At 35.5% G+C, this 24641-nt stretch overlaps 2 protein-coding genes across 2 annotated transcripts; both read left to right on the forward strand.

Annotated features, from left to right (window-relative positions):
- The first annotated feature begins 1059 nt into the window (after positions 1 to 1059).
- LOC110841015 (uncharacterized) lies at positions 1060 to 13648 on the forward strand. The gene is made up of 10 exons (XM_087360136.1): positions 1060 to 1150; positions 1457 to 1598; positions 2651 to 2735; positions 5227 to 5298; positions 6724 to 6980; positions 8743 to 8834; positions 9326 to 9369; positions 9874 to 9923; positions 11730 to 11831; positions 12722 to 13648. The coding sequence occupies exons 2-10, from the start codon at positions 1552 to 1554 to the stop codon at positions 12969 to 12971; spliced, it is 999 nt and encodes a 332-aa protein (XP_087216262.1). The 5' UTR covers positions 1060 to 1150; positions 1457 to 1551; the 3' UTR covers positions 12972 to 13648.
- Positions 13498 to 23617, forward strand: LOC147871774 (protein inturned-like). The gene is made up of 7 exons (XM_087360137.1): positions 13498 to 13504; positions 13657 to 13757; positions 16644 to 16786; positions 17646 to 17805; positions 19301 to 19457; positions 20658 to 20864; positions 23493 to 23617. Exons 1-4 carry the CDS (start codon positions 13498 to 13500, stop codon positions 17755 to 17757), a joined length of 363 nt encoding a protein of 120 aa, XP_087216263.1. The 3' UTR covers positions 17758 to 17805; positions 19301 to 19457; positions 20658 to 20864; positions 23493 to 23617.
- Positions 23618 to 24641: the final 1024 nt, after the last annotated feature.

Genomic DNA, 24641 nt, shown 5'->3' on the forward strand with positions numbered 1-24641 from the left:
AGAGATCAGATGGATAACGCTGTTTAAGGAAATAATTGCTGTTTATTCTGAGAATCATGAAAACCATAAATGCAAATTATAAAAGTTATTGATTGTTAAAAAAGGTGGAACATGTAGTTAACACTGAACTTCAAAGACTTAACGTTATGAAGAAAATAATATGGTTGAAAACTCTGTTGATCAGGGACCATTATGTCCCTTTAAAATTCACTTCGTAAGGTTTTCAAATGTGGCCTTTTCAAGTAAGGTGTTTGAACTATGGGGTCTGTGCTAACTATATGCTGGTCTTTTAAATTGTGGGCATAAGAGGAGAAGTGACATTATATACTTTTCTCAGGAGGGACAAAGTTATTTTAAATATTCAGCATTGTGTGTAGGCCTATTGTTAATTTATTTATATTTTGTTAACGTACATACAGATTTGTGTCCTCACACTATAACATCTGACTGTTGGTTTAGCTATTTGAATAACATAACATGAAGATGGCTGTTTTCTGGGAACTTCTGCCAGACTGCATGGCACTATAACCCAGAAGACAGTCATCTTCATGCTCATCACCTTGAAAATCTTAAGTCCTACTAACCAGCAACATGATTTGATCCATAGGAGTTATTTCCTTTGTGCATGAAGGTTTTGACTTCTAGTTTAAATAGCATTTCTAAAAGCTTAATGAACCTGCAGTCAGAGGCTTCTATTAAAAGAAACTTATTTTAGAAATTAATATAGCCAGTTAGCTCAGTATGACTATGGACTGGATGACTAGTGTTAGATTCCCAGCAGAGGCAGAGGATTTTTCTACAAGTCCCTGCATCCAGACCAGCCCACCCAGACTTCTTTCGCGTGGGTAGTAGATAGGCCTTTCTGCAGGGGTAAAGCTTGGATAGGGCATGCCGCTGAACAAATCATTCCCATGTAATGCAGAGGTCAAGGACAAATACCAGCTTTATGTCCTGTCCTGTCAAGTGCCTTCATTGTGTGTGGTGGGGAGTTTATTTTCATTGTATGTGTAACAGTCTAAAAGTATACAGGTTGTCGGTCTTCAATTTTGTTTGTTTCAGACTTAAAGGTTGATTACACGATCACTAACAACCCAACCAGCAAGCGAACATTCAGGGTAAACGCAATTGCTGAATGTCCAGCAAAATTACGGTACGTTCAATCTTTTGTGAGCTACATGTTTTTCATCAGTAGATAGCTTTGAATGTACAGGCATGTTTCTGACTTCACATGTGCAGTTATATGAAATGAGGAATATGTTAGCTACAAGTTTGCCTTCATAATTTCTACCATCTGCTGAAATCTCTTTGAATTTTTTCCCTGGAAATAGGTATCTGTGTTAAACAGAAAATTCTTTAAAGTGGTAAAAATTCAGTTTCCCTGAGATTGCATTATGAGTATATTTTATGATGTTATAGGAATATTTTGCTTTACATGTAATGTTTTTTGATTATAAAGATTTCAGTTGGATGATGGTCAAAGGATATCAGTTCAAGATTATTTTGCCCATGTCAAGCGTATACAACTGAGATTTCCACTTCTTCCATGCCTTCATGTTGGTTCACTTAAGAGAGAAAAGCCAGTATATCTTCCACCAGAGGTAGAGTACGCGACTGTAATCTTGAGACTTGCAAGGAATGCAGGAAGTCCGAAGTGTTAAAGGCTGACGCCATTTTTCCTCCTCCACCTCAATTCCCCACACCGCAAGTCTCAAGATTACAGTCTTACACTGTAAGAAACCTTATTTTGAATAGATGTATGGTTCTTTATGCACTGTAAATCAGCCCCTATAGAACAGGGTGGGACTGATTACTCCGTGACTGTATTTGGACTGTTTCTTAATACAGCTGACATTATTGTCATTTTATGTAGTAGAAGGGAATTTTCCTTTCCATACAGATGGTAAATTTTGTTTTTCCATTTATTGTATTTGATTCTTCCTTGGATTTCCTCTCATTGGTGTGGACTGTCTTATAACAAAGCCTTCTCCATTCTTCGCTCTCCTCTTGTATCTGTATGTCTTAATTTACTTAGTCTGTCCTCATGCTTGGTCTCTCAGTCTGTTTCTCAAATCACTGGAAGGTTTAGATTATAAAGAATTAATTTACTTATTTTGCATGTGTTTGTGTTTTTTTACTCATATTTACAGTGCTTAATTTCAAATATTTAAAAACAGAGTTCTAAGAGTATCAGATGTAAGAAAAATATATTTAGTGATTTGTGAACTGAGTTATACAATGATTTATAGAGTTTCTGTATTGTTAGGTTAGTTAAAACCAGGACATATTTCTAGAAAGAATTGGCAGTGCTTTTATGGCATGTCTGACAATTTTAACATGTTTTGACAATCTTTATTTTTTATATTTTAAAGCAAAATTGCTGGTATTCCTTACTGGTGCATGCTGCCACAAAGAAGGCACTGGTTACAGGGGGCTGAAAAGTAGATTTGTTGGGGAAGCAAGAAATATAAGCAGAATTTTATTTGGGATACTCTTGGAAAGCAGTATTTTTTTAAGATTTACGTTTTGGGCATATAATTAAATGATTTCACTTTGCTTGAAACCTGTAATTTACATGAACATGCATTGATAAATTTCATGATATTATGAATCTGCTCTGATCATGCATTGAAATGCAGTTCTTTTTTTACAGTTGTGTGAGTAACAGACAGACTTCTGCAATGATAAGGCATACTGCAACAAGCACTGATACGAGAAAACAAAAAATAATGGACATGGTATGTTATCTTGGTTGTCTTTCTTACTGTAGCTGATATTGTTTTCTTTATTTTGTTAAATTACTTCCAGTATGTCTTGCAATCTGAATTTTTGCTTTGTACATGACATGAACACACATTTAGTTATCATGTTCATAAAATGAAACTCACGCACCAGACGTCAAAATTGGGTGATTAGTACTTCTGCTGAATATTTGGGAGGTTCTTGGTCCAAGGCCTAGCTATTGTGGTTTGAGATTTTAGTAATTCTCTTCAACTTCTCCAGGTAAGTGCTGGGATAGTGTTTTAAGACAAGGCCATGACTGGTTACTTCCACATCCTTCACAATTCAAAAGTCTTTATCTCCTCATTAAGCACTATATTCTCTATATAAACTGTGCAATTAAGAAAGTGTTGTGTAATGAGGAGCACAAAACACATTCATTGTGCCAATATTTTCTTACCTATATTGGACTATTTGTATGTTGGACACCATTTCATAAATTTATTGAACAAATACTACAAGTGACACACAATGAAACGACATACAGATGAAAAAGGTAACCTTCTAGTTTGCATCAAGGTAGAGGTTTACGATATGGAAGCCATTTGCCACATGGCAAACATAAAAGAATTATTTTAAGTTCTTGCGTCACTTTGTCCAAGGTGTCACAACTTCCACTGAATTTGGATATGTGTATTTAATTCATGAAGAATGTGTTGGCCGAGGAGGTTAGTAAACTGCATCCCTTGCGTAACCCCATTAGTGTCGGGTCAGGGGTTCTGGGAGGCCACGTGCAAGGCAGGTTTTCATAAAGGTAGTCACCGACTTCCAAACGCCAGAGTTGCAGTACACAATCCTGCTGGAACTAAGAATCCTGTTGTGGAAAATCTTCTGACAGTTGTGGCATTAACCACTGTTGCAATTTGATGAGATACATGATGCCTGTAATTGTGCCTTCTGCAAAAAAAGATCTGACCATAAACCTTTGTTCTGGATAAATAGCGTGTGGCTTTTTGGTACCCCAGATCTGGACATTATGTGTGCTCACACATCTAATCAGCTGGAAAGTTGTGGAGAACCTGTGGGGTGTACTCCCCCTGAGGATGCCCTTGGGCTTTCTCACCAAGCTTCAGTCCATGGTCTAACCCAAACCCAATCTTGTCCTTGAAGTTGAATTTGTGGGCATCTGTATGGCATGTTTTTTAGCAAAGATCATTGTTCCATGTATCTCTTATTGAATGAACTTTTATGTTCTGATCATAATTTGTCATGGAGTGAATTATGATTAAGGCCATTTCATATTCGTACAATACACGTTCTTGTAATGAGTATTATGAACCTGATGAATGGTTGAAGTCACAAAGTAGGAGGATGGTCCTGTCTCAAGATGCTGTTAAGCCACGATGGCATTTATGTGATCAGTGATCAAACAAACTCCTCATGCTGCCTCCTATCAGTGGTCACATGAATTATTTGTTATGATGTCCATAGCAGCACCGATGACATAATTGTCTATACTAATATCAGTAATATGAATTATTTAAGCTGCAAACTGTCAGTGGCTTGGCAGCCCAGCGTAATGTATTAGGTTAATTTGTTGTTATAGTGACATCAGAAGAAAGTATCTTCTGTGGATGGAAGTGAATTAGTGAGCTTTTTAAAAATTAAGTATAGTATTTCTGTGGTGTAATCCGTAACTGTATCACTTTTGTGGATTAAGACGATAAATATGAGTGTGTGTGAAAAGAATAGTTATAGCAAATGGAAGGATCAATTACTATTCCTATATATGATTAAGGAGATAATGTTAAGCAGTGTGTGGTGTAGAGTACACCTTTGGAACCTTTGTGTCTTCCAAAGAGTATTACTTTTCAATTTTGGTGTTGCTTTAACATAAAAATGAGAATGTGAATTATGTGATGAAGTACAATATTAGTGTTGTTTTTGATACCTTCACACACCATATTATTCATTTGATATCGCCACCATTTCATAAAACTTTAATGTCATATCTTATTTCATTTTATTGTTTTGTATGCATTTGATTCTTTCTTTGCAATTTTAATCTATTTTGTGGAGTAGCCAAACATGGTAGGATCATTGGAATTTATCTGTTCAGTTGCAGAGAGACTATTTTGAAGTGAGAAAATTCCAGTAGTGTGTCAGGACTTATATTGCATGTGTTATTGGACCAGGACTTTTGATAGGCCTTCATATAGTGTGGTCAGATTTTTTGATAGATAATGTCTGAGTTTCATAACCTTTAGGTGTATAATTGAGAAGTGATAAGTAAATATAATGTATATTGAAAGTAGTAATAATTTCATATGATGTGTAGGTGATCGGTTGCGTAGTGTGGATGGACGTGAAGTTACATTCCAAACCATCGACTCAGTTCTAACAAATCTCAGCACTCCTGGTAAGGCAAGCTGTAGTGTTTTGTATAGCATGTGGAACTGCTAAGAATCTGATGTTAATTTATGTTAACAGTTCATGTTTCCCTTACAGGTAGAGCTGAAGTTGCAGCGAGTTGCAGGTCGTGATGTTACAGCACAGTTGTCAGTTGAAAGCCCGCCCAAGGTTTGTATCTTATATGCTCAGGCATTGTAACATTTTGGAAGAGTATTGCATACAGGGCTTTGAAATTAACATTCATGGACCAGAGTCCTCTTTGAGGACTGATAGTTGCTCAGCTAGTCAAGAAATTTACTACCTTTATGGAACCTGGATGTTTACAAGGACCTGTCACTGTGATGGTGAGCTAGAGGAATTCTCTTCACACCGTTTCTTGAAGTTCCATTCTAACTTTACCATTCCATCTAGGCCTGTATTTTTCAGAAGGTTTATTCCTTATTCTTTCTGACTAATATTTTGTATGAATTATTTATTTCTTTTATGTGCTACGTGTTCAATTTCATCTTGTATCTCGTCCTTAATTTGATCAGAGTGCCCAGTACTGTTGATAAAACTGTTTTTCTGAAAATGTGAGTGCCAGATACAAGTATTAGTTACGTCGTCTGTGCAAGATGTTCCCAAGTGATTCATAATGAGAGAGAAACAGATGTGTTGGAAACATGAAAAGTTGCATGTGTCAAACTCGGTACATATCCCAATGCATGTATTTGTCTTTGGCCAAAAATAATTTTAATATAAGTGTTGTGTGGGAGACTGAGACTGGTATTTATCAGTGAATGTGCTGCCATAAGCATTTCAGAACTTGAAGGTAGAATACTTAATTGAATTTTTGAAGCAGGAGATTTGTAATGAGTCATTTGTTTGATGTCAGTAAAGCAAGCAGTTGAACATGGTTTTGATATTTGGAAATTTGGAGTTTGGTTTCTGGGTTGTACTGGTAGACTGAATTCTTAGAAGTAGTCAGTATTTTTTTACAAAAAAAAAATTTGATGCTCTGTTCTAACAGTTTATCATCCATACTTTTTCATAAAGAAACAAGGCACTATGCCAATACAGACTTCAGCCAGAAAACTAACAATTTCTAAGACAGACAACTTCTGAATGATGCAGTCATGTGATAGCAGCAGGTTCCAGCTCACCAGCATTACTAATTGCTACACAGAAACATCTGTCTTGTTGTTTATTATTGGATCTTGTATTGTCCCTTTATGGTGGCTGTTGTAAACACATTGCTCCAAATATTTGCTGAACAGTTTTTTGCACATGTACTTCAATCCATATTAAGAGGTCAAAGCCTTTTCCATTTCATCTTGAGTCACATACCACTAGTAAAAATAGTACTGGACTTGTGTAAGAACTTGTTCGAAAATATATCTTGCAGTAGTGTGTAATTTCTGTGGAAAGACTGCATTTTATAATTTTGGAGCAAAATAATTACTTTCAGCGTTTATATTTGATTTCCGTCGAGGCTCTTAATTTTTGAAGGTGGCACATAAATGTATACAAAATTTGTTATGTACTGCTACAAACATCTGCACACTTTTATGTATGTATTTTAATCACGAAACCGAAACTTACTATTACATGCAGGGAATCCAGCAGTCAGATTTGGTGAAACAGCTATTAGGGACCACTGGTGCTGGTGAACTGAGCTGTGTTCTACAGGAACTCCCAGTAGGAGTGTTATACCTCACACAAGAAGGTCTTACTGAAGGAGGTCCTGAGAACCAGGGTGTTCTGTATTGCTACCCAGCTCCTATGCAGAGCAATACGCTGTGTTCTGCACGAGGAGCCTTCATTACATTGCAGCATCTTCTTCCTGATGTGGCCCCATCTCCGCCAGTGAGGTGAATGTCCATACTGCAGCAATCAACTATATTGAAGTTCAGTAGTAAGTGAGAGAATTATTTCTTCCTTACCATTTTTGGTATTTCTGGCCTTCCCTCCCTCCCTCACTCCTTTTATCCTGGCTCCTGTTTAAGAGACGTAATCCACTACTGAGGTGGGAACATCCTTGAAGAGGAACCAAGCATATTTGGTACTGGTATCATTTTAGACTTGTGTACATTTGGTGCCCACTTCGAATATTACACTCTGTTACTTGTTATCCCGATTAACATTTTTAATGAAGATGGCTGTCGTCTGGGCTGTTTCACTGTGTGGTCTGGTAGAAGTTTACTGATGTTTCAGAGGTGCACACTGTCTCTGTCATCAGGACAATGATTCAGCAACCCAGAAGACAGCCTTCTTCATACTTGCCACTGTGAATACCTGAAATCTTACTACATTTTTATTTTTTTTTTCTCATTCTTGGTAATGTCAGGGTAGTAACTTCAAATAGACCACAATTGCATATTTCCATATTCTTATATACTCAGCATTAATTTTTATCTTCTCATCGTATTAAACACCAAGTGTGTGTTCCTACTAAGTATGTGTTTTATTAGTATCACCTGCTATGTCCCTTCAGATAGCCAGGATAGCTCAGTTAATAAAGTGACTGGCCGTGGACTGGATAGTCAGCCTTAAGCATGGGCAAGGATTTCTCTCTTTGTCACCATGTTCATATTGGCTCTGGGGTCCACTTACTGACCTCTTATCTAATGGGTAGTGGGTAAAGCAGCCATAATGTGAAGTTCCATTGCCAAGATTAAGAAAGCACGAGTTACATATTTACTTCCTTTCATGCCTTCGTGGCTTGATGCTTAATCACAAGGACATTTAACTTTTTAAATCCGTCCATTTAATTTAATATACGAGGCGCGTCCCAAAAGTAAGTTTCCCACTCGTCCCACAGCTAGCAAACCTTATATTGCGCGAAGCGACTGTGCGTACGTGATAGAGCAATGACGCAGCATGGCGCATGCACTAACGGCACTTCCCGCGTTCTCACAGTAGCATCGTTGCAGCTGTTGAAGATGGAGGTTCTTATTCCAGCTCCCGCCGACTGTGAAGTGCGGTCAGTGATAACGCTAGGCCGCACACGGCTCGACGGACAGCAAGTCTCCTGCAGGAGTTCAGCTGGGAGGTGTTTAATCATCCACCCTACAGCCCGGACCTCGCTCCCAGTGATTTCCATCTTTTCCTACACCTCAAGAAATCCCTGTCCGGTCAGCGTCAGCGTTTTGAGAATGACAGAGAGGCGGAGATGGTTGTCACACAGTGGTTCCAATCGCAGGCGGCAGACTTCTACGACACAGGTATTCAAAAGTTGGTCCCACGGTATGACCAATGTCTCAATTCCGGTGGCGAATATGTTGAAAAATAGCTGGACACCTGCTGTATCTGTTGCAATAAATATTTCCATGAAATTGTGTTTTGTTTCTGTAAACGGCCCCAGGGAAACCTACTTTGTGGACGCGCCTCGTATATAGCCCAGTTGTAATAGTTTATGAAAATTTATTGCTCCCCTGACAAGTGTGGGGCAGTTACGTGTTCTGAAACACTACAACAAAAGACTGTGAAAGTAGTTGTGCTTGGAAACTTACAATTTCTTAGTTTATTCATATAGTTTTGACATTAATAAAACTTAAATTCTTTAAAATTATAGACAACAATAAGTAAATTAGAATGATGTCAGAAAATGTTGTTCCATTTTATTTGTTCCAGTTCAACTGTTCTGCTGCGTGGTGAGTTAACTCATGTAGTGTGCACAGCTCAAGGGAAGGAAGTCATGCTTCTTGCACACTGGCACATAGCAGGTTGGTCATATTACATATCTTGCATTCAGAAATGTTGTTATTTTATCTGAGATTTGGGTATCTCATAGTGGTGAAGGTGTCAGTTGAATCAGTAGTGTTCTGGATTGTATGTGACCGATGATACTGCATGGAGTCACGACCCCGAAGATAAGATTTTTGTGGTGTTTGGGAAAAGTCTACTATTTTCAGAAAATAAAGTCACCTTTTCTTCAAGTCAAAATATTGACAGGTTTTTTATTATTTCTCTGTTTCAAGATTAATGACAGCACTTACTACTGAACCTAGGATCTTTTGTATACTAAACTAATACTATAAGCAGTAGAATAATTTATATAGTGACTTAGGAAAGATTCCTTTTCGTTAAATAGTGCCAGTTTCACCTCTGAGTCAGTGCTTGACTGGACTTGAAAGTTAGTAATTCAACTTTTATTTTGTGCTTTTGAAATGTTTCTTATAGGTGTCCCTTGCGTGAAGCTGTGCAAGTAACAGCTGATTTGGTGCACAGCTTACAGTTCAACTATCAGACCCTTTCACGGTAAGTATAATCAACAGTTGCTACCCTTATTTATTATACAGAATATCCCTGGGGAAAGTGTACGAACTGGAGATGATAAATGAACTGATATTTGTAAGATTTGAGTTTTTAACAAATGGTGAGTATGAAGATTTGTGTCTTCTGGGTTACTGCGCTGTGTAGTCTGGTTGTAGCATAGTTAATTGTAGGTCTTATCTTTTTTTGGACAGGAAAGTGTTAAGGGGCTGGATTATGTATGTATGTCCCTGGCAAGATTCATTATCTTATGGTAGACACTGTATCATCAGATTCCTCTGTAGTTGGTTATCTTCATATTTAATGTATACTTATGACTATCAAAATAAGATAACCAGAGATGTTTAATATCTGTTTTTTGCATCCTATTTTGGTGTAATGTTTTACAAAAGCTTATGGAGATGTGATGTTACCCTTAATTTGGTCTTATTTGAATAATAATTGGTAGAACCATATATTTTATATTCTGATACTTAACTTTTATTAAAGGGACAAGAAATGCTGGTGGTTCTGTTGGAATCTGGAGGATGCACAGTTAGGTATGTACAGGATACTTTAACTTTCATGCACAAACATACTCGATATACAAAAAATACAATATACAAATATACACAGATATAGTGAGTCTGCTAAATCTGTTCTATAAGAATAACAGATTCAAAACCTTTCATTGTTCAGGACTGTTGTGTGAGCAAGCAAAATCCTCTGGTCATTCATATGGGCAGTGCGACATGATTCCATGAAATGTGTGCTGGTTAAAAAGAAAGAGAAATTGCATTTACAGGTCATAGGGAAATATGAGAACAGTGATGGATATCCATGAGGCATGTGCTTCTTAGAACACTGGCATCAGTTGCAAAGAATGGTCAGTGATTTTTAGTGATCATTGCATATAATTTGTTTCTGTTCATTGATTTTTCATTTCTTTAACTGACAAATATGATTTTACAGTCCACAAAACTTTGTTGACTTTACATTTTGCTATGCAGGATGACCTGAAAGTCACTGTGGTTTTAGAAGTCTAGAAACTCTTAACACTTAGAACATATTAAGGAACAAATGCTGAGAAAGAATGTATTAGTAAATTTTTTACATGTCTGTTTTGTAGCCTCTAGTTAATAACTGATTTCAGCCCTTACATTCAGCAGCATCGCTGGAGTTATTGTTTCAGCAACTGAGTAATCTAAGTTGGCCACTTGCCCATTTCACGGGTACGTGGTACTTCGTAGCCCCATATGCCACACCACACAAACTGCAATTTCTAGGCATTGCAATCAAAATCTTTGTGTAAGACTGAGTGTATTGTTGGTTTTGGTATTTGCAGTTATATAACGGCTGTCTTATTTGATATCTTCTTTGAATGCTTTGTTGACCTTTTTGTAGGCATGCCATTACTCATTTGTTCAGATTTCTCGTACCAATCTCTCGTCCAGTTTTGTTTTTGCTGCTAGGTGGATCTTGGTGGTATGTTTGCCAAAATGTTCATTTGCACACTAGTAACAAGGACTCCAATCTCGATATAAAATCTTATGAACAATTTCTATACCATGTGAGCCGCAGGCGGCCTCACACTTAGGGAGATTCAACGTCGCGTTCAGCCACGTGATGTGGGAATAATGCTTTGTAACTTTGGCTCCGATACCTTAAGAATACAATCTGTCTACAAATCAACTGATTTCTGCAATGGCCATTAGACATGTATATAAATATAGGTTATAAGTCTAAAACGTAGGCTGATGATACACATGGTGGTGATGAAATCTGTTATGGTGTCATTTACCATTTTAGTAAGTTTACCCTTATTAATACATATTGATCTTTTATGAAGGAGGTCAGAGTCGGAATCACAGATTTTAGTACCGACTCCACAGCCCTGCTAGTAACAGACTTAAATTCAGTTAACCACAGCATGCATTGTGATTTCACTTGTGGGCTGTCCTTTTGTACCAAAGCATATCATCATGTATGTAAGTCTGATGCAGGAACACATTACTTTGTAATTGGCTCAAGCTTTTGGTTAAATTTTCATTTCAATATTCTGTTTCTTCAGTGTGTATTTAGTTAAAAAATTGAGACGCCTAAAACTCTTTTCGTGAGTGACTTTCTGAACTCTCTTTAATATTTATTAACAAAGTGATACGATATTCTGTTCCCAGTGTATGAAAGGAATGACTGTAGAGATACAGTAGGCTGTAGATTAAGCAGGTTAAAATAGTTTGTGTTTCAACAAATTCATTCTCAAATTTGGAAGAAACATAGTTCTCATGCTATTGAATTTCCAGCATGTATGATTAATTCTTCGTGATGCATATTAGTGAACTGTGATTGTTATGGTTCTGTTACAGATTGGAAGGATGCACTGGACCAGATGTATGTTATGTTGAACAGGCTCAAGACACACTTGCACATATTCAAAAGCTTGGTATTCCAGCTGTAGCTGTCAAATGGTAAACAATGATGTTAAATAAATATGCACTTTAATAACATTACTGAGAACTTCATGTATCAGTGTTATAACTATGGTACTTGTTGAACATTTTCAACAAAGTCTGCACCTCTTCGCTCTTTGAGAGCAACCTTTATTCACAGAAAAACATCAAAATAAATATTTATATATATCATATTGGCTTTTATATAATACAGAATCTTTAGATGGGAAAATTTGCGTCAGTACTACTTGCCTAATTTTATGTCTGCCACCAAGAAATGGAAGAAACTAGTGAAGTGTTACGTATGGAGTGTCGCGCTGTATGGAGCAGAGACTTGGACACTCAGGAAGAAGGAACAGAAATACCTGGAGAGTTTTGAAATGTGGTGTTGGAGAAGAATAGAGAAGATCAGGTGGACGGATCGAGTGACCAACGAAGAAGTATTGAGGAGAGTCAACGAGCAAAGATTACACGAAGGAAAGCTAACTGGCTGGGACATATTATGAGAAGGAATGGATTAATGAGTGATATCATCGAAGGCCAGGTTGAAGGAAAGCGAGGACTGGGAAGAAGACTGATACAGCTAACCGACGACCTTAAACAAGGAAAGAAGATGACGTTCCAGGAATTAAAGCGAGAAGCCGAGAATAGGGACAACTGGAAAGCTCTTTTTGGGCAGAGCAATGGACCTGTCGTAAGACAGAACACTTAATAATAATAACCAAGCAATGGCTCATCAGAGTTTTACATGGAAAGAAGTAGCCTGTTGGAGATTTATTTTTCATAATTATTTTAATTGATTTCCATTTTAAACATTCTTGGTAATAAGTGGATAAAACAGGCAGGAGTTGACAGTCCATAAGTAATTACTGACAGTGTTACCACATAATATAAAAAAAAATATTTAGGTTGGCATCAGGGCCACGTCCACAGGTGATACAGCCTGAAATGGTTCCTGTGCGCAAAACATCACCCAATTTTCTTGAGTTTGTTCGGTCTGCTGATCCATCAACTCCATCTAAACATGCATCACTAGTGAGTGAGTGTACAGTTATTTATCTTTATCCACATTTGTATGAAAATTGGTTTAATCATAAAGTAGTATCTTATATTAATTACCCCATGACTCATTCTCATCCAGTCTATTTTGTTATGTAATGTACTACAAGTAGAAAAACATTAAGTTGAATTTTGTAATTATACTAATATATACTGCAGTTTAATTACAGTGGGACCTGCTTCAGTGTAAAGGCTTTCTTCTAGGGATTGCAACTGAATTCTCTCAGTTTTGGAATATCTTTTGTTTAAAGTTTTGCTCATTTTACAGCTCATATTACTGTGATAGAGGAACCTTATGTGAGAATTTCTTTACTTTGACTTTACTATGACTTTTCCTGGCTCCAAGATAAACATTTTGTGATAAATTTATAGTACAAACAGTGCAAAAACACACACACGTACAGTGTAAAATTGATATTGTTTTACGTACTTTTTTTGTGTCTGCTATTTTAGAGGTGAAATTTCTCTCTTGCTCCACCATTAAATTTCTTGTTTGTGGTTTCAGTATCTCACACTGTTCTTAACTCTTGTCGTTTCTCTCCATTCATGAGGGTTAGAGTTTGAATCCCATTTTATTTAATGCCATATTTTTAACTTGTTAGGTTATGTAGTTTCAGATACCAGGATGATCTGTGAATGATGAATTGGAAAAAATGTGAAAGAAACTGGTCATGGCTCCTAAGGGAGAAATTGAGAAAAATGTGTAGAAGGTTTGCCTCTTAATTCCATCTCTCTAGAAACTGTAGAATCAGCTACTTTTATTAGTAATCTGTTTTCTCTGTAGGTGGTAGTTCTATATCTCTTGGTTCTCCTTATGGCAAGAAACCAGTGGAAGTGACATCAATACTCGAGCATCGGACAGAGGACTGGTATTCACTCCTTCAGGTATTTGCACTTACTGATCTAGTTTATCTAGTATGTATTAGGTGCTCTTTTTTCAGTTATAAATTAGATGGAGTGTGAACTTGATCACTCACGCCTCACTATTGGTATGGAACTTTTATCTCCATGTTCATATAACTTCATCTGAAGATGCTTGAACATAGGAAATACTTAAGTCACGATGATTCCTAGTTTAATGAAAATAAAATGGACTTAATATGAAAGACTGTTAAGATGCTGACATGTACAAGGCTCAACTTCGGAGGATTCAGCCAGCCAGGCGACCAGTGTAGTGAGTGAAGAGGCTGTTCCTATACTAGGTCGACGAGCAGAGAGAGAGAGCAGGGTAGTCGCCGTGGTAGTGATACAAGTGCCACGCTCACATTCAGAACGATCTGACAACTCAGATTCAGACTGGGAGCTGCGGCAGGTGTGTAGTGATTACAGCCACAGTTGCACAAGGATTGCAGTACTTGTGCAGATAAACTTCTTTATTTGTGGACTTATACTAAAATTGCTGTTTGAACTTAATTCTGTCCATGAAATCTTTCAATTTGCTATTCTGATATGAAATTACTTTTTAGCACTGATGTTGCTAAGATTAATTGTTTTTTGGTTTTGTGAAGTGTTTCAGTAAAATGGTCTTGATTAATTTTTGGAACAATCTGATTTTAACGTGTTTATTGTTGAAATAAATTGAGCAGAAGCCGTAACAGGCATGTATGAAATTTAATTTTTTGTTTTATTGCCACAGAACAAAATTCTAAGGTTAATGGATTCTACTTGCCTTGAGAATTCAGTTGTTAGTCAGCTTCCTGTCATTGTTAGCTGTTTTTAATTTTGAGTTCTAATTTGCATTTTGGTTGTTTGTGCGCCTGACATTGACAGTGTTCTTTCTACTTGGAACTTGATCACTGTCTTCAGTAGTAATGTTACTAAAAATAATTTAATAATTTTGTCTAATTTTACGGTGGACTCTGAATAGCCAGTTTGACTTGTCTGACATGGGACAGTCTTTGCTTAATGACATCAGTGATATATTACCTTCAAAGTAAGTGCATGTCCTGGATTGGAAAGATAAAAAGGACATTTCTGTTACATCATATCATTTCATGATTTGAAAGTGGTGGCCGAGAAATCAAAATGGAGTGTAATATTGAACCAAGATGTGCAGTTAACTATAACCACACCTTGGGAGAGGTAGGCTTTAGTGATTAAAATATAGAATCATCCCTGATTGGAAGGGAAAGGGGATTAAAATAGTACAGATCTTGCATAACAGTACATGTTGCATACATAGTGTACAACTCATCACAGGGGAAGTTTCATAATCTGAAATTCAGATTGCCATAGTTCAGACATAGAGGAAAAAGCTACTTTACTGTTCAGTGCAAGCGTAGACAGGTCCTTCATAAATCCAGTACTACAGAGGTTCTACAGAATGCTCATTACAAACTCTTGCCCAGTTAGCAGTATCAAGGCCACCAAAAAAAAAATAAACGACACCACTGATTTGTGCCGAGGTCGTGAAGTTGTTCTGTGTCTTGAAAACTGTTTCGAGGCATTTCACCTCAAATTTAACTTATAAATTTTGTGAATTCCACATCATAAAATAATTATGTCAGTGTCTCCATTCCAAGTAGCATGAGATTCATAAAAAAAGTATACAAAAATACATGGCACAGTTGACACATCTTCACTGCTGTGGGAACCTTAATCTTGGATAATTCCAAAGTTATTGCAGTTTCTTTGCAGGTCTACAGATGAGCCGAGGTATAACACAGGTCATCTATATGCCTAGATCGAGGGTTCAAACATGTATGGTGGCCTAATTGTAAGATCAGTGGGCATGGATTACTTTGTGCGTTGAATGGTATACAGTCCAAGCAGAGAGTAGGTGCAGTCAGAGAGGTTGCAAGAGATCCTTCGTAACTTCAGACGCAGTTGTCAAGCGATACATGACCTGCTGTATTGTCTGCGTAGAAATCTGATTACTGTTTGTATTGTATTCTGAATGCATCACAGAATTCAAATTTAAACCTGAAAATGCATTTTCGTTTCCATAAAAAAAATGCTTTTATAGAATGTACGTTGACAACTTGTATTTTGATTCACCAATACTTGTACTGCGATTGATCTTCCCACATTTGTGCAGAGTTGCAAGCAGGAACTGTTGAGGACATTTTAGACATCTTCAAGAAACAGTTGCTGCACTGGCTCTCAAGAAAGTTCTTCTGTATAGAATAAATCTGATTTGTAATAATTTTCAAGGCTATAATGTGCTATTCCATATAAATTTCTGGATACTGTTGTTTATAAACATATTGTAACTATGATTCATTTCAGAACAATTGTTTACTTTAATCCATCTTATCACAATATTTAAAATTTCTTATAATTAAGATAATAAAATATCATTGATGTTCCATATCGATTGATCGATTTACATTTTGGAACATCTTTTACACAACATGTTTCAGTTTTTATAAAACCATCATCAATACCTATATGAAGACAGTAGTACTTCTGGACATATTGGAACAATCACTCCTACATCTTTGACCGATATGTACATCTGATAAAATTTAAGAAAAGACAACACCTCGCCCAAAAATGAAAAAACAAACGTAATGAAAACATCACCAAATGGAATCATATTTGAGTTTTAAGTTCGTAGATATTTTACACCTGATGATGGTTTTATAAAAACTGAAACATGTCGTGTAAAATGTTCCAAAATGTAAATCGATCAATCGATATGGAACATCAATGATATTTTATTATCTTAATTATAAGAAATTTTAAAATATTGTGATAAGACGGATTAAACTAAATAATTGTTAGAATATTCACAATATGACGCAATTACACTATCTTACTTCATTTCAGAAGCTTATGGGCCAAGAAGTATCCAAGTCTTTAATTAACAAGTCTTTGGTTGCAATTAAAGAGCATGGAGTTCTTTTTGAGTGCACAACAAATGACGGAGAGTGCACCAAAAAGTCTGTACCACTTACATATTGGGTTGTTGGGTGAGTTAATATTTAACCTATAAGAAGCAAATTGTGTGGAGTGAATGAATATTTTGGTTCAATTCAGTGGTGAGAAATAGTTCACACATGGCTCAGTGGCTAATTCACAAATGGGAAACTAAAAATATTTACTTTTATAAACTGCGATTTACATAAGTAGTTTTTCTTAAATAATTGGCTGCGGTGAGTCTTGTGTGTCCAACACATGATACAGTGGCATAGCTCTGGATCACCCAGGGATCAAGGGCTTTAACTGAGTAGGAACCTTTGGGCTGTATTACCTGATGGCAGAAACAGATCCAGTTTCTGAAATGTAGTTATAAATCTTAAGATGACAGACAATGCCCAAAACAAATTTTGTCATCAAAAATGTTTAGGTTGTTTTGTTAATGTAGTTTTTTAAAATTCATATGTTTGGAAATGAAGTAAATCTGTACGGTATTTAAATAGTATGGAAAGCCTTAATGACCCCTGTGTACTGCTTTGTGGAGTTGTAAATTTGACATTGAATGGAAGTTCTTAGGACCATTTTGTAAATAATTTGTTAATGACTGCTTTCATATATGTGAAGGGTAGCATAGTGAGAGTCATGCTGTAGGCATTGTGTATACCCTGACCAACTCCATGGAACAGTCTTCTTTGAGAAGCTGATGGCACTTAGCAGATCAAGAAATTCCTGACCTGAAAGTTTATTACTAGAGCCTGCCACTGGATTCTGTCCTGAGACAGTTCAATTCAACACATAGTCAAAAACCCTGGTTCTTTATGATCCATTTTATTATTATCAACCCTTTTATGCCTCATCTCATGATAACATGAAGTAAGAATTATACAATAAGGAATTATTTTCTTGTTCCAGACGACTCTCCTTTACCCCTCATCCAAGGGAGGTTTATGTGTGTTACCATGACTCTGCCCCACAAAATATGGTTGAAATTGCATTTAGACTTGGTCTCAGTGCTTCAGGCTAAGGAAAGAAGTGTCATAGGAAATGGAATTTTGAATTGCAGAACTGTAAGGTATGTGAAAAGAAATGTTTGAGAAAACACAATCCATTTGCGAGATAAAGATTCTGATGGTGACGAACATGAATATGGCTGTACCCTGGAAGTAGTAAGCACCTCTGAAATGTCAGTATCTACCAGACTATACAGCACATCCCAGATGACAGACATTTGAGAATGAAGTTCAATGTGTAACTTTGACTTTTGGGCACAACCTGCCTCAGTTGTTAAAGATCTTCCAGCTTTTTGGCAAGCACTTTCCACCTTCAGAGTGATTGTATGTGGATGTTATTACTGATTGTAGGAAATTAAGGTGTAAGGCTGTGATGGCATCCAGTGACTGATCATATAAAGTTTTGTAAAAGAATTTTAAACCTATTCAGAAGTTGATGGTGATCTCATATCTGTAATTTTCCTTATAAAGGAATTGACATTCTAGTTTAGTTGAAAATTGTTCTATAAATGACGTTCCATATAGGGAGAAATACTCTTAATTTCTTGGCTAATTGATTTGGACAAATTAAATGTTTCTACTGGATTAGAAACATTTTATTTCTTTATATCTTAATTGCATCATGCTTGTGTTCCTCAATACAATACTTTTATTTTCCGTCGTTACACAAGCTTGTTGTTAAAAATCATATAAAATTTCACATAAAATTGTTACATTTTAAAATTGACGACATGTTTCGATATACAATTCTATCATCGTCAGGTCTATCAAAATTAAAATTAAAATCTGGTGTATCTGTTGCTCTGCTTATATTGCTTTTGTTTTTATCCGTTTTTATTACATCTCAGGCTTCTTCCATTTAATTTTGGAGACGCGCCTGGGTGCCTATATCGGGTTGTGTGTGAGGTGCGTGTCCGTTGTTATTGAATGGCAGACAGCAACAGAGTTGCACCTCACACACAACCCGATATAGGCACCCAGGCGCGTCTCCAAAATTAAATGGAAGAAGCCTGAGATGTAATAAAAACGGATAAAAACAAAAGCAATATAAGCAGAGCAACAGATACACCAGATTTTAATTTTAATTTTGATAGACCTGACGATGATAGAATTGTATATCGAAACATGTCGTCAATTTTAAAATGTAACAATTTTATGTGAAATTTTATATGATTTTTAACAACAAGCTTGTGTAACGACGGAAAATAAAAGTATTGTATTTTATTTCTTGGTTTCACACTGCTTTTTCCAATCTTCATAAACTTGGTACATTTTCTCTGCTGGTTTAGTGTCATCTACATGTGCTGTAGGTTCCTTATTTTAATTGCATCTTTACCTTGGAGCATGATAACTAATGTATAAGAGGTTATCATAATGTTACTGGAAGTTTTAAAAATATCAGTGATCTCATCATTTATGGTCTGATATATCTGCTGTCCTGTCTCACAGACAAGTTTTGCAAAATATCTGCCATACCCCTGACAGCTTTATAGTATGGCGTGGTACTTATAGCCAGTGTTAAACATTTATTATGGTATTTGTATTTATTTATTTCAGGAATACCACAGAAAAATATGCTTAGAAACTAAATAGAAGTATTACAGATTAATTGTACAATCGAAATCAAACGAAACGTAATAGAAGGCTGCCAATACTTTGCAAGTGGAAGACAATGACCAGAAAGCATCTTGAAAGAAACAGCTTTTATGATAAAGTAAGTGGTTATACAGTACACCATAGTTTTGAGACAAGGTTAAGAAGAATTTTTTGTGATGAAAAAAACATAGTGATTGATATCTGCAAGGGAAAGTTGAAAAGTAAAGGCATATGAAACGTTTCTCAAAGCAATTGGTACAGCAACATATCTTGTAACCCACAGGTTAGAAGCTTCTTATAAGGTGGCGACTGACTTGTAACATTTGCCTGTAATGTAACGTGTTGCAAATCGAATGGTATTTAAATGTTAATTGTAATAATATTTTAATATTTAATAATAATATTTTATTGTGTTTAGACTGATAAAATTGAACAAGTATATATCTCAACACAATATGACGCAACATTATCATCTTATTAAAAATTTGTTCTTCTTGGACATAAAAGAATGTAATTTTTCTGTATGTCGCCTACCATAACTTGATATTATTTTTTCTGAATTGACACAGATACATGGAAATCTTAGTATTTCATTAACTTTTTTTTCAAACTTAGAACTGTAGTTGTCTCTTACTATAACTGTTTTATTTACTAACTGTCGCAGTATTAAATGTTATATATTTAATATCTTACTCCGTAAATCATAAATCAAATACTGTTAAGTATTTGGTACTTTTATTTATATTTGTGTTTGAAGATTCTGGGTTTAAATGCCTGAGGTCAGACTGTTCTTACGTATTTATATTTTCTTGAAGTTCTGTAGTCCTTCCAGTTGAATCCTGTGACAGTTGCCTTAAAATCGGCCACATTCGCTTTCTTCCATATCCTCCTCCTCCTCGACTCGTTATAGGTACTCATTATCCCATAACCTGTACAGCTGAGAAATAAACTGAGAATCAGAAATATCCAACAGGAATGCACTGTGACTCTGTTTTCAAAATTACTATCCAAATTATAATTTTGAGGATGCAACTTGCACGTAAAGCCACTTGTGTAAATTAGCCTTGAAACTTTTGTTCCGACAAGTCTCGAAATAAAAGACTTTAAATAAAATTTTAGGCATTATGCGAGAGATTCAAGATCTTTGTTCAACCTGTTCTGCAAATATATTTATCACCGTAGAATAAACCTAAATTCAAGATATTCATTTGCTACACGGACAGAAAAAATATATCATTTTTTATTATATCTAGTCTCAGCTTTTAAATCCTAATGAAATGAATGAATGAACTAAATAAATAATTTTGCTGCCGTACAGGAGATGAAGTTCCAGGAATTTAAACGAGAAGCTGAGAATAGGGAAAACTGGAGAGCTCTTTTTGGGCGGAGCAATGGACCAGTCGTAAGACAGAACACTGAATAATAATAATAGGAGGGGCCGTATGATTTACTGACTGACAAGGAGAAGGAAAAGGACAGAGCGTTCACAGGAATTTCTGAAGTACCAAGGCTGTAAGTTACATACGTAAGTAATTCACTGAACTTAATCTGGAATATTACCACCTTTCTCCACCTTACTTTCAGGCTTGCATAGAATTAGGTATTTATTACTTAGAATTATTGTGTGAGACTGAAATTAACCTCTCCCAAGTATTTTTTGTGTATATAAGAGGAATATTTTTGTCGAAAATTAATATTTTTGTATAACGTGCGTGAAACTATTAAAAATAACTGAATTAGAAGGTGACTTATGGACGTGGAGTTTATCATCTTGATGCTCCATTACCAGCAAGTTACTTTCGTAACAGAAACTTTCATGTAATTATCCACTTGCGAAGATGACGCACGTCTCACTGCTACGGAGCAAAGGGCTTCTTGAGAAGCTAACAGTTTTCTGAACTAATAAAGAAATTCCCTGTCTGTTTTCCTTTTTCTTTAAAATTTCTCTTTCTAGTCACCAATCATTTATAAGGGTCCGAGAAAATAAGAATGTCACTAAGGTTTATAAATCGCCAACACCACTCAGTCTCCTTTGGGTGGAACGTGGCACGACGTGTCGGAAGAAATGTCATTCCACAGTAATTCTCTTTACCAGTGTACCACCACATAAATCCTAAAAACACATGAAAATTGTCATGCGCTGTTTTGTTGGCAATGCATAGAAAAATGTTTACGACGTTATTGATAAATTCGTTTCAATAAATGTAATAAAGCTACGTTAGCACGACGATTGCCTTCTATCTCTGAACATTGGTAACCTAACGTAGACTGCGCTGTAATGTAATCCAGAAGATCGCGTTCCATATTCTTATGACATCCAAAATCTCAGATATCAAATTGGAAATACTTTTTTTTCAATCTCACATTGAAATGTTGTCCGAAAGAAAACAGCGTTTCGTGAGGACTTTTCTTAATCATTTAAACTGTAATAGTAAGAGAGACTTCGAGTTATTTCGTTCCTCGAAACGAATATGATATTACACAAACAGTCGTCGTCGTTTTTTAAAAATAAATTCTTAAATTCTGTTTATATCTTGTAAAAAAAATTATATGACGTTAATATCTCAAATGATTCTTCTGTTGAGGCCAATCCGTTGGTGGTGGAACTGAATCCAGAGCAGGCTGCTGCTTCTGTAGAAACTTATTCAGTACCTGGACACAGCTTCAAAACGTCCACTAGAGACATTAAATTTTTCTCAAAGGTACTTAATAATCGTATAAAAGATACTTGTACCTACAAATTATTAATATTTTCAATAGCTTCGATTATATAGTATCTAACGAGAGGATTCGACTACACAGCGAAACAGTTCTCTTTCACAGCGGCAGACATTGGTTTCTAATAGCCTTAAATGTCCCAGTTCCAGGGTTACACAAAGTTTTAGCAAGAAAATTCAGCCAGCTGATGGTAAATGACTGGCACAGTGGATTTTAATATGAAGAATATTTTTAGAAAAATCAATTGTATGTCTATAACAATGTTTTGCTCTTTGCATTGATATTAATCGTGGATATCACATTCGGTACGTGCCCTAACTAATCCGCGTAAGTCATGAGGTTCTGTACTGCCTTGTTTCTATAATGTTACGTTAAAAAGTGTCTTCTCAGTTATTTGTTTCGTAGCGTAAATGGTGTGGTTATTGTGAATTACGTACGACGTGGGAGGAGGCAGTCATCTGTCTTTAATATTTTGAAATTCGGGGCTGAAATTGAAATGCAGGATTTATTAACCATGAAGCACCGCGCTACAGTGTCCAGTCAATGTCGTACTCTAACGCATGCAGCGAGGTTACTAAACAAAGAGGTAGTAAAGATTTGACGGAGAATATTAGAATCTATTCCGGGCTATAAAGTTTAATTAAAATTATCATTTTATGTGCGTATCGTTATATACTCGTGCATGTGACTTTTATATATCCATTTAATTAAATATCTGACATAAATGTATGTCAGCAAAACTGATATCTGATATGATTAATTCAATTTCAGTTGAAAAATAAAATTTATGTAACTAAATGTTTTTCATTCTGTTCATTATCTTGGTAACTGTACATCATTTGTATGTGTAATTTAAATATAAATTTATATTTTAAAACTTGTCCCGTCTAATCACAATAAATTCTTATTAAATATTAAAATATTACAATAATTAACATTCAAAATATATCAAATGATGTTCTTTATCGAAATATTCGATTTACATTAGACCATCATTTTTTCCACGACATGTGTCAGTTCCAAAGGAACTATCTTCAGGTGAATAAAGTCATATCGAACATGATGTACATACACAGAACAACATCGAGTATATTATTAAAATGGAATAAATCTGGAAAAGAACATCGTTCGATGTCTGATAAAAATCTGATAAAAATGTACGCTAAAGAATATATAGAAATTGTATTTAAGTTATTATTGATTTGAATCTTTATATAATTATATTCACCTGAAGATAGTTCTTTTAGGAACTGAAACATGTCGTGGAAAAAATGATGGTCTAATGTAAATCGAATATTTCGATAAAGAACATCATTTGATAAATTTTAAATATTTTAATATTTAATAAGAAGATTTAAAATATATATTTATTATATCACGATATGACGCAACTTTACCATCTCATAAATAAAAAATTGTTCATCTTCTTTTACAGGTAGTGCTCCCATCGATGGAAAAATATTTTGGCACTCACAGAAATTACTTCGTCTCTGCGGCAACTGCTGCCAGCAACGTAGGGGCCGCATCTTTGAAGGAGAAAGAAATGGTGGCCAGGTAAATAAGGTGTTTCGAGAAAATTAGTTGAGGTTCAGGTATGCAAAGAGTTTGACTGACGAGCATTTAAGGTCTTACGAGCTTTCGGCACCTTCATTTATTAACTTTACGTGCGGTCAACTCTACTGGTACTTAAAATATTTTACCTACACATTACTTAACTGTTGCTTTATATCAGTGAAGGAAGAACATACCAAAAATGAAGTTCTGAGGGGATTATGTAAACCTGAGAGAGATGACGTAACAAGGAATTATTAAGTATCACAGCCAAATATGATTCCTGCTTCATGTTTGGGAGATCCTACATTCAAATCTGAGCCTGGAGACCAGGTTCATGGGGTTTCTTTTAATCTTTCTTGGCAAATTATGTGGTGTTACGTGCGTCTAAGCCGTGCGTTATTCCTTCCACATGAAATAGCTCGATAATGGACGAACGAAGTTTTATCGAGTTTGACGTTTCATGATTTCGTAATAAATTGTTGTGCCATATCAGTTTCCATTTAAGTCAGACTATTTTAATGACCGCATTTTACAAGAGAATAAAATATTTTGTATTGTAATCTTATCACGTCAGATCAATAAATTGAAAACACTTTCTTCAATTTTGTTAGCATCAAACCATAACAATAAATAAAATGAGATGGTAAAGTTGTGTCATATTGTGATATAATAAATATATATTTTAAATCTTGTCCGTCTAATCACAATAAATTCTTATTAAATATTAATATATTACAATAATTAACATTTAAAATATTTAAAATATATCAAATGATGTTCTTTATTGAAATATTCGATTTACATTAGACCATCATTTTTCAATGTTAATTATTGTAATATTTTAATATTTCATAAGAATTTATTGTTATTAGACGGACAAGATTTAAACAAATATATATTTATCACAATATGACGCAAGTTTATCATCTCAAAAATTTAATTAAGAAAACAACGGAAGACAGTTCGCAGTCTGATGGGAAAATAATGAAGGTTGACCGCTTGCACGCATATGGTAAACAATATACTTACG

The sequence above is a fragment of the Zootermopsis nevadensis genome, unplaced genomic scaffold (assembly GCF_977971745.1).
Source record: "Zootermopsis nevadensis isolate Lab colony 2312 unplaced genomic scaffold, Znev_1.0 Znev_ptg000039l, whole genome shotgun sequence".
Taxonomy (NCBI): Eukaryota; Metazoa; Arthropoda; class Insecta; order Blattodea; family Termopsidae; genus Zootermopsis; species Zootermopsis nevadensis.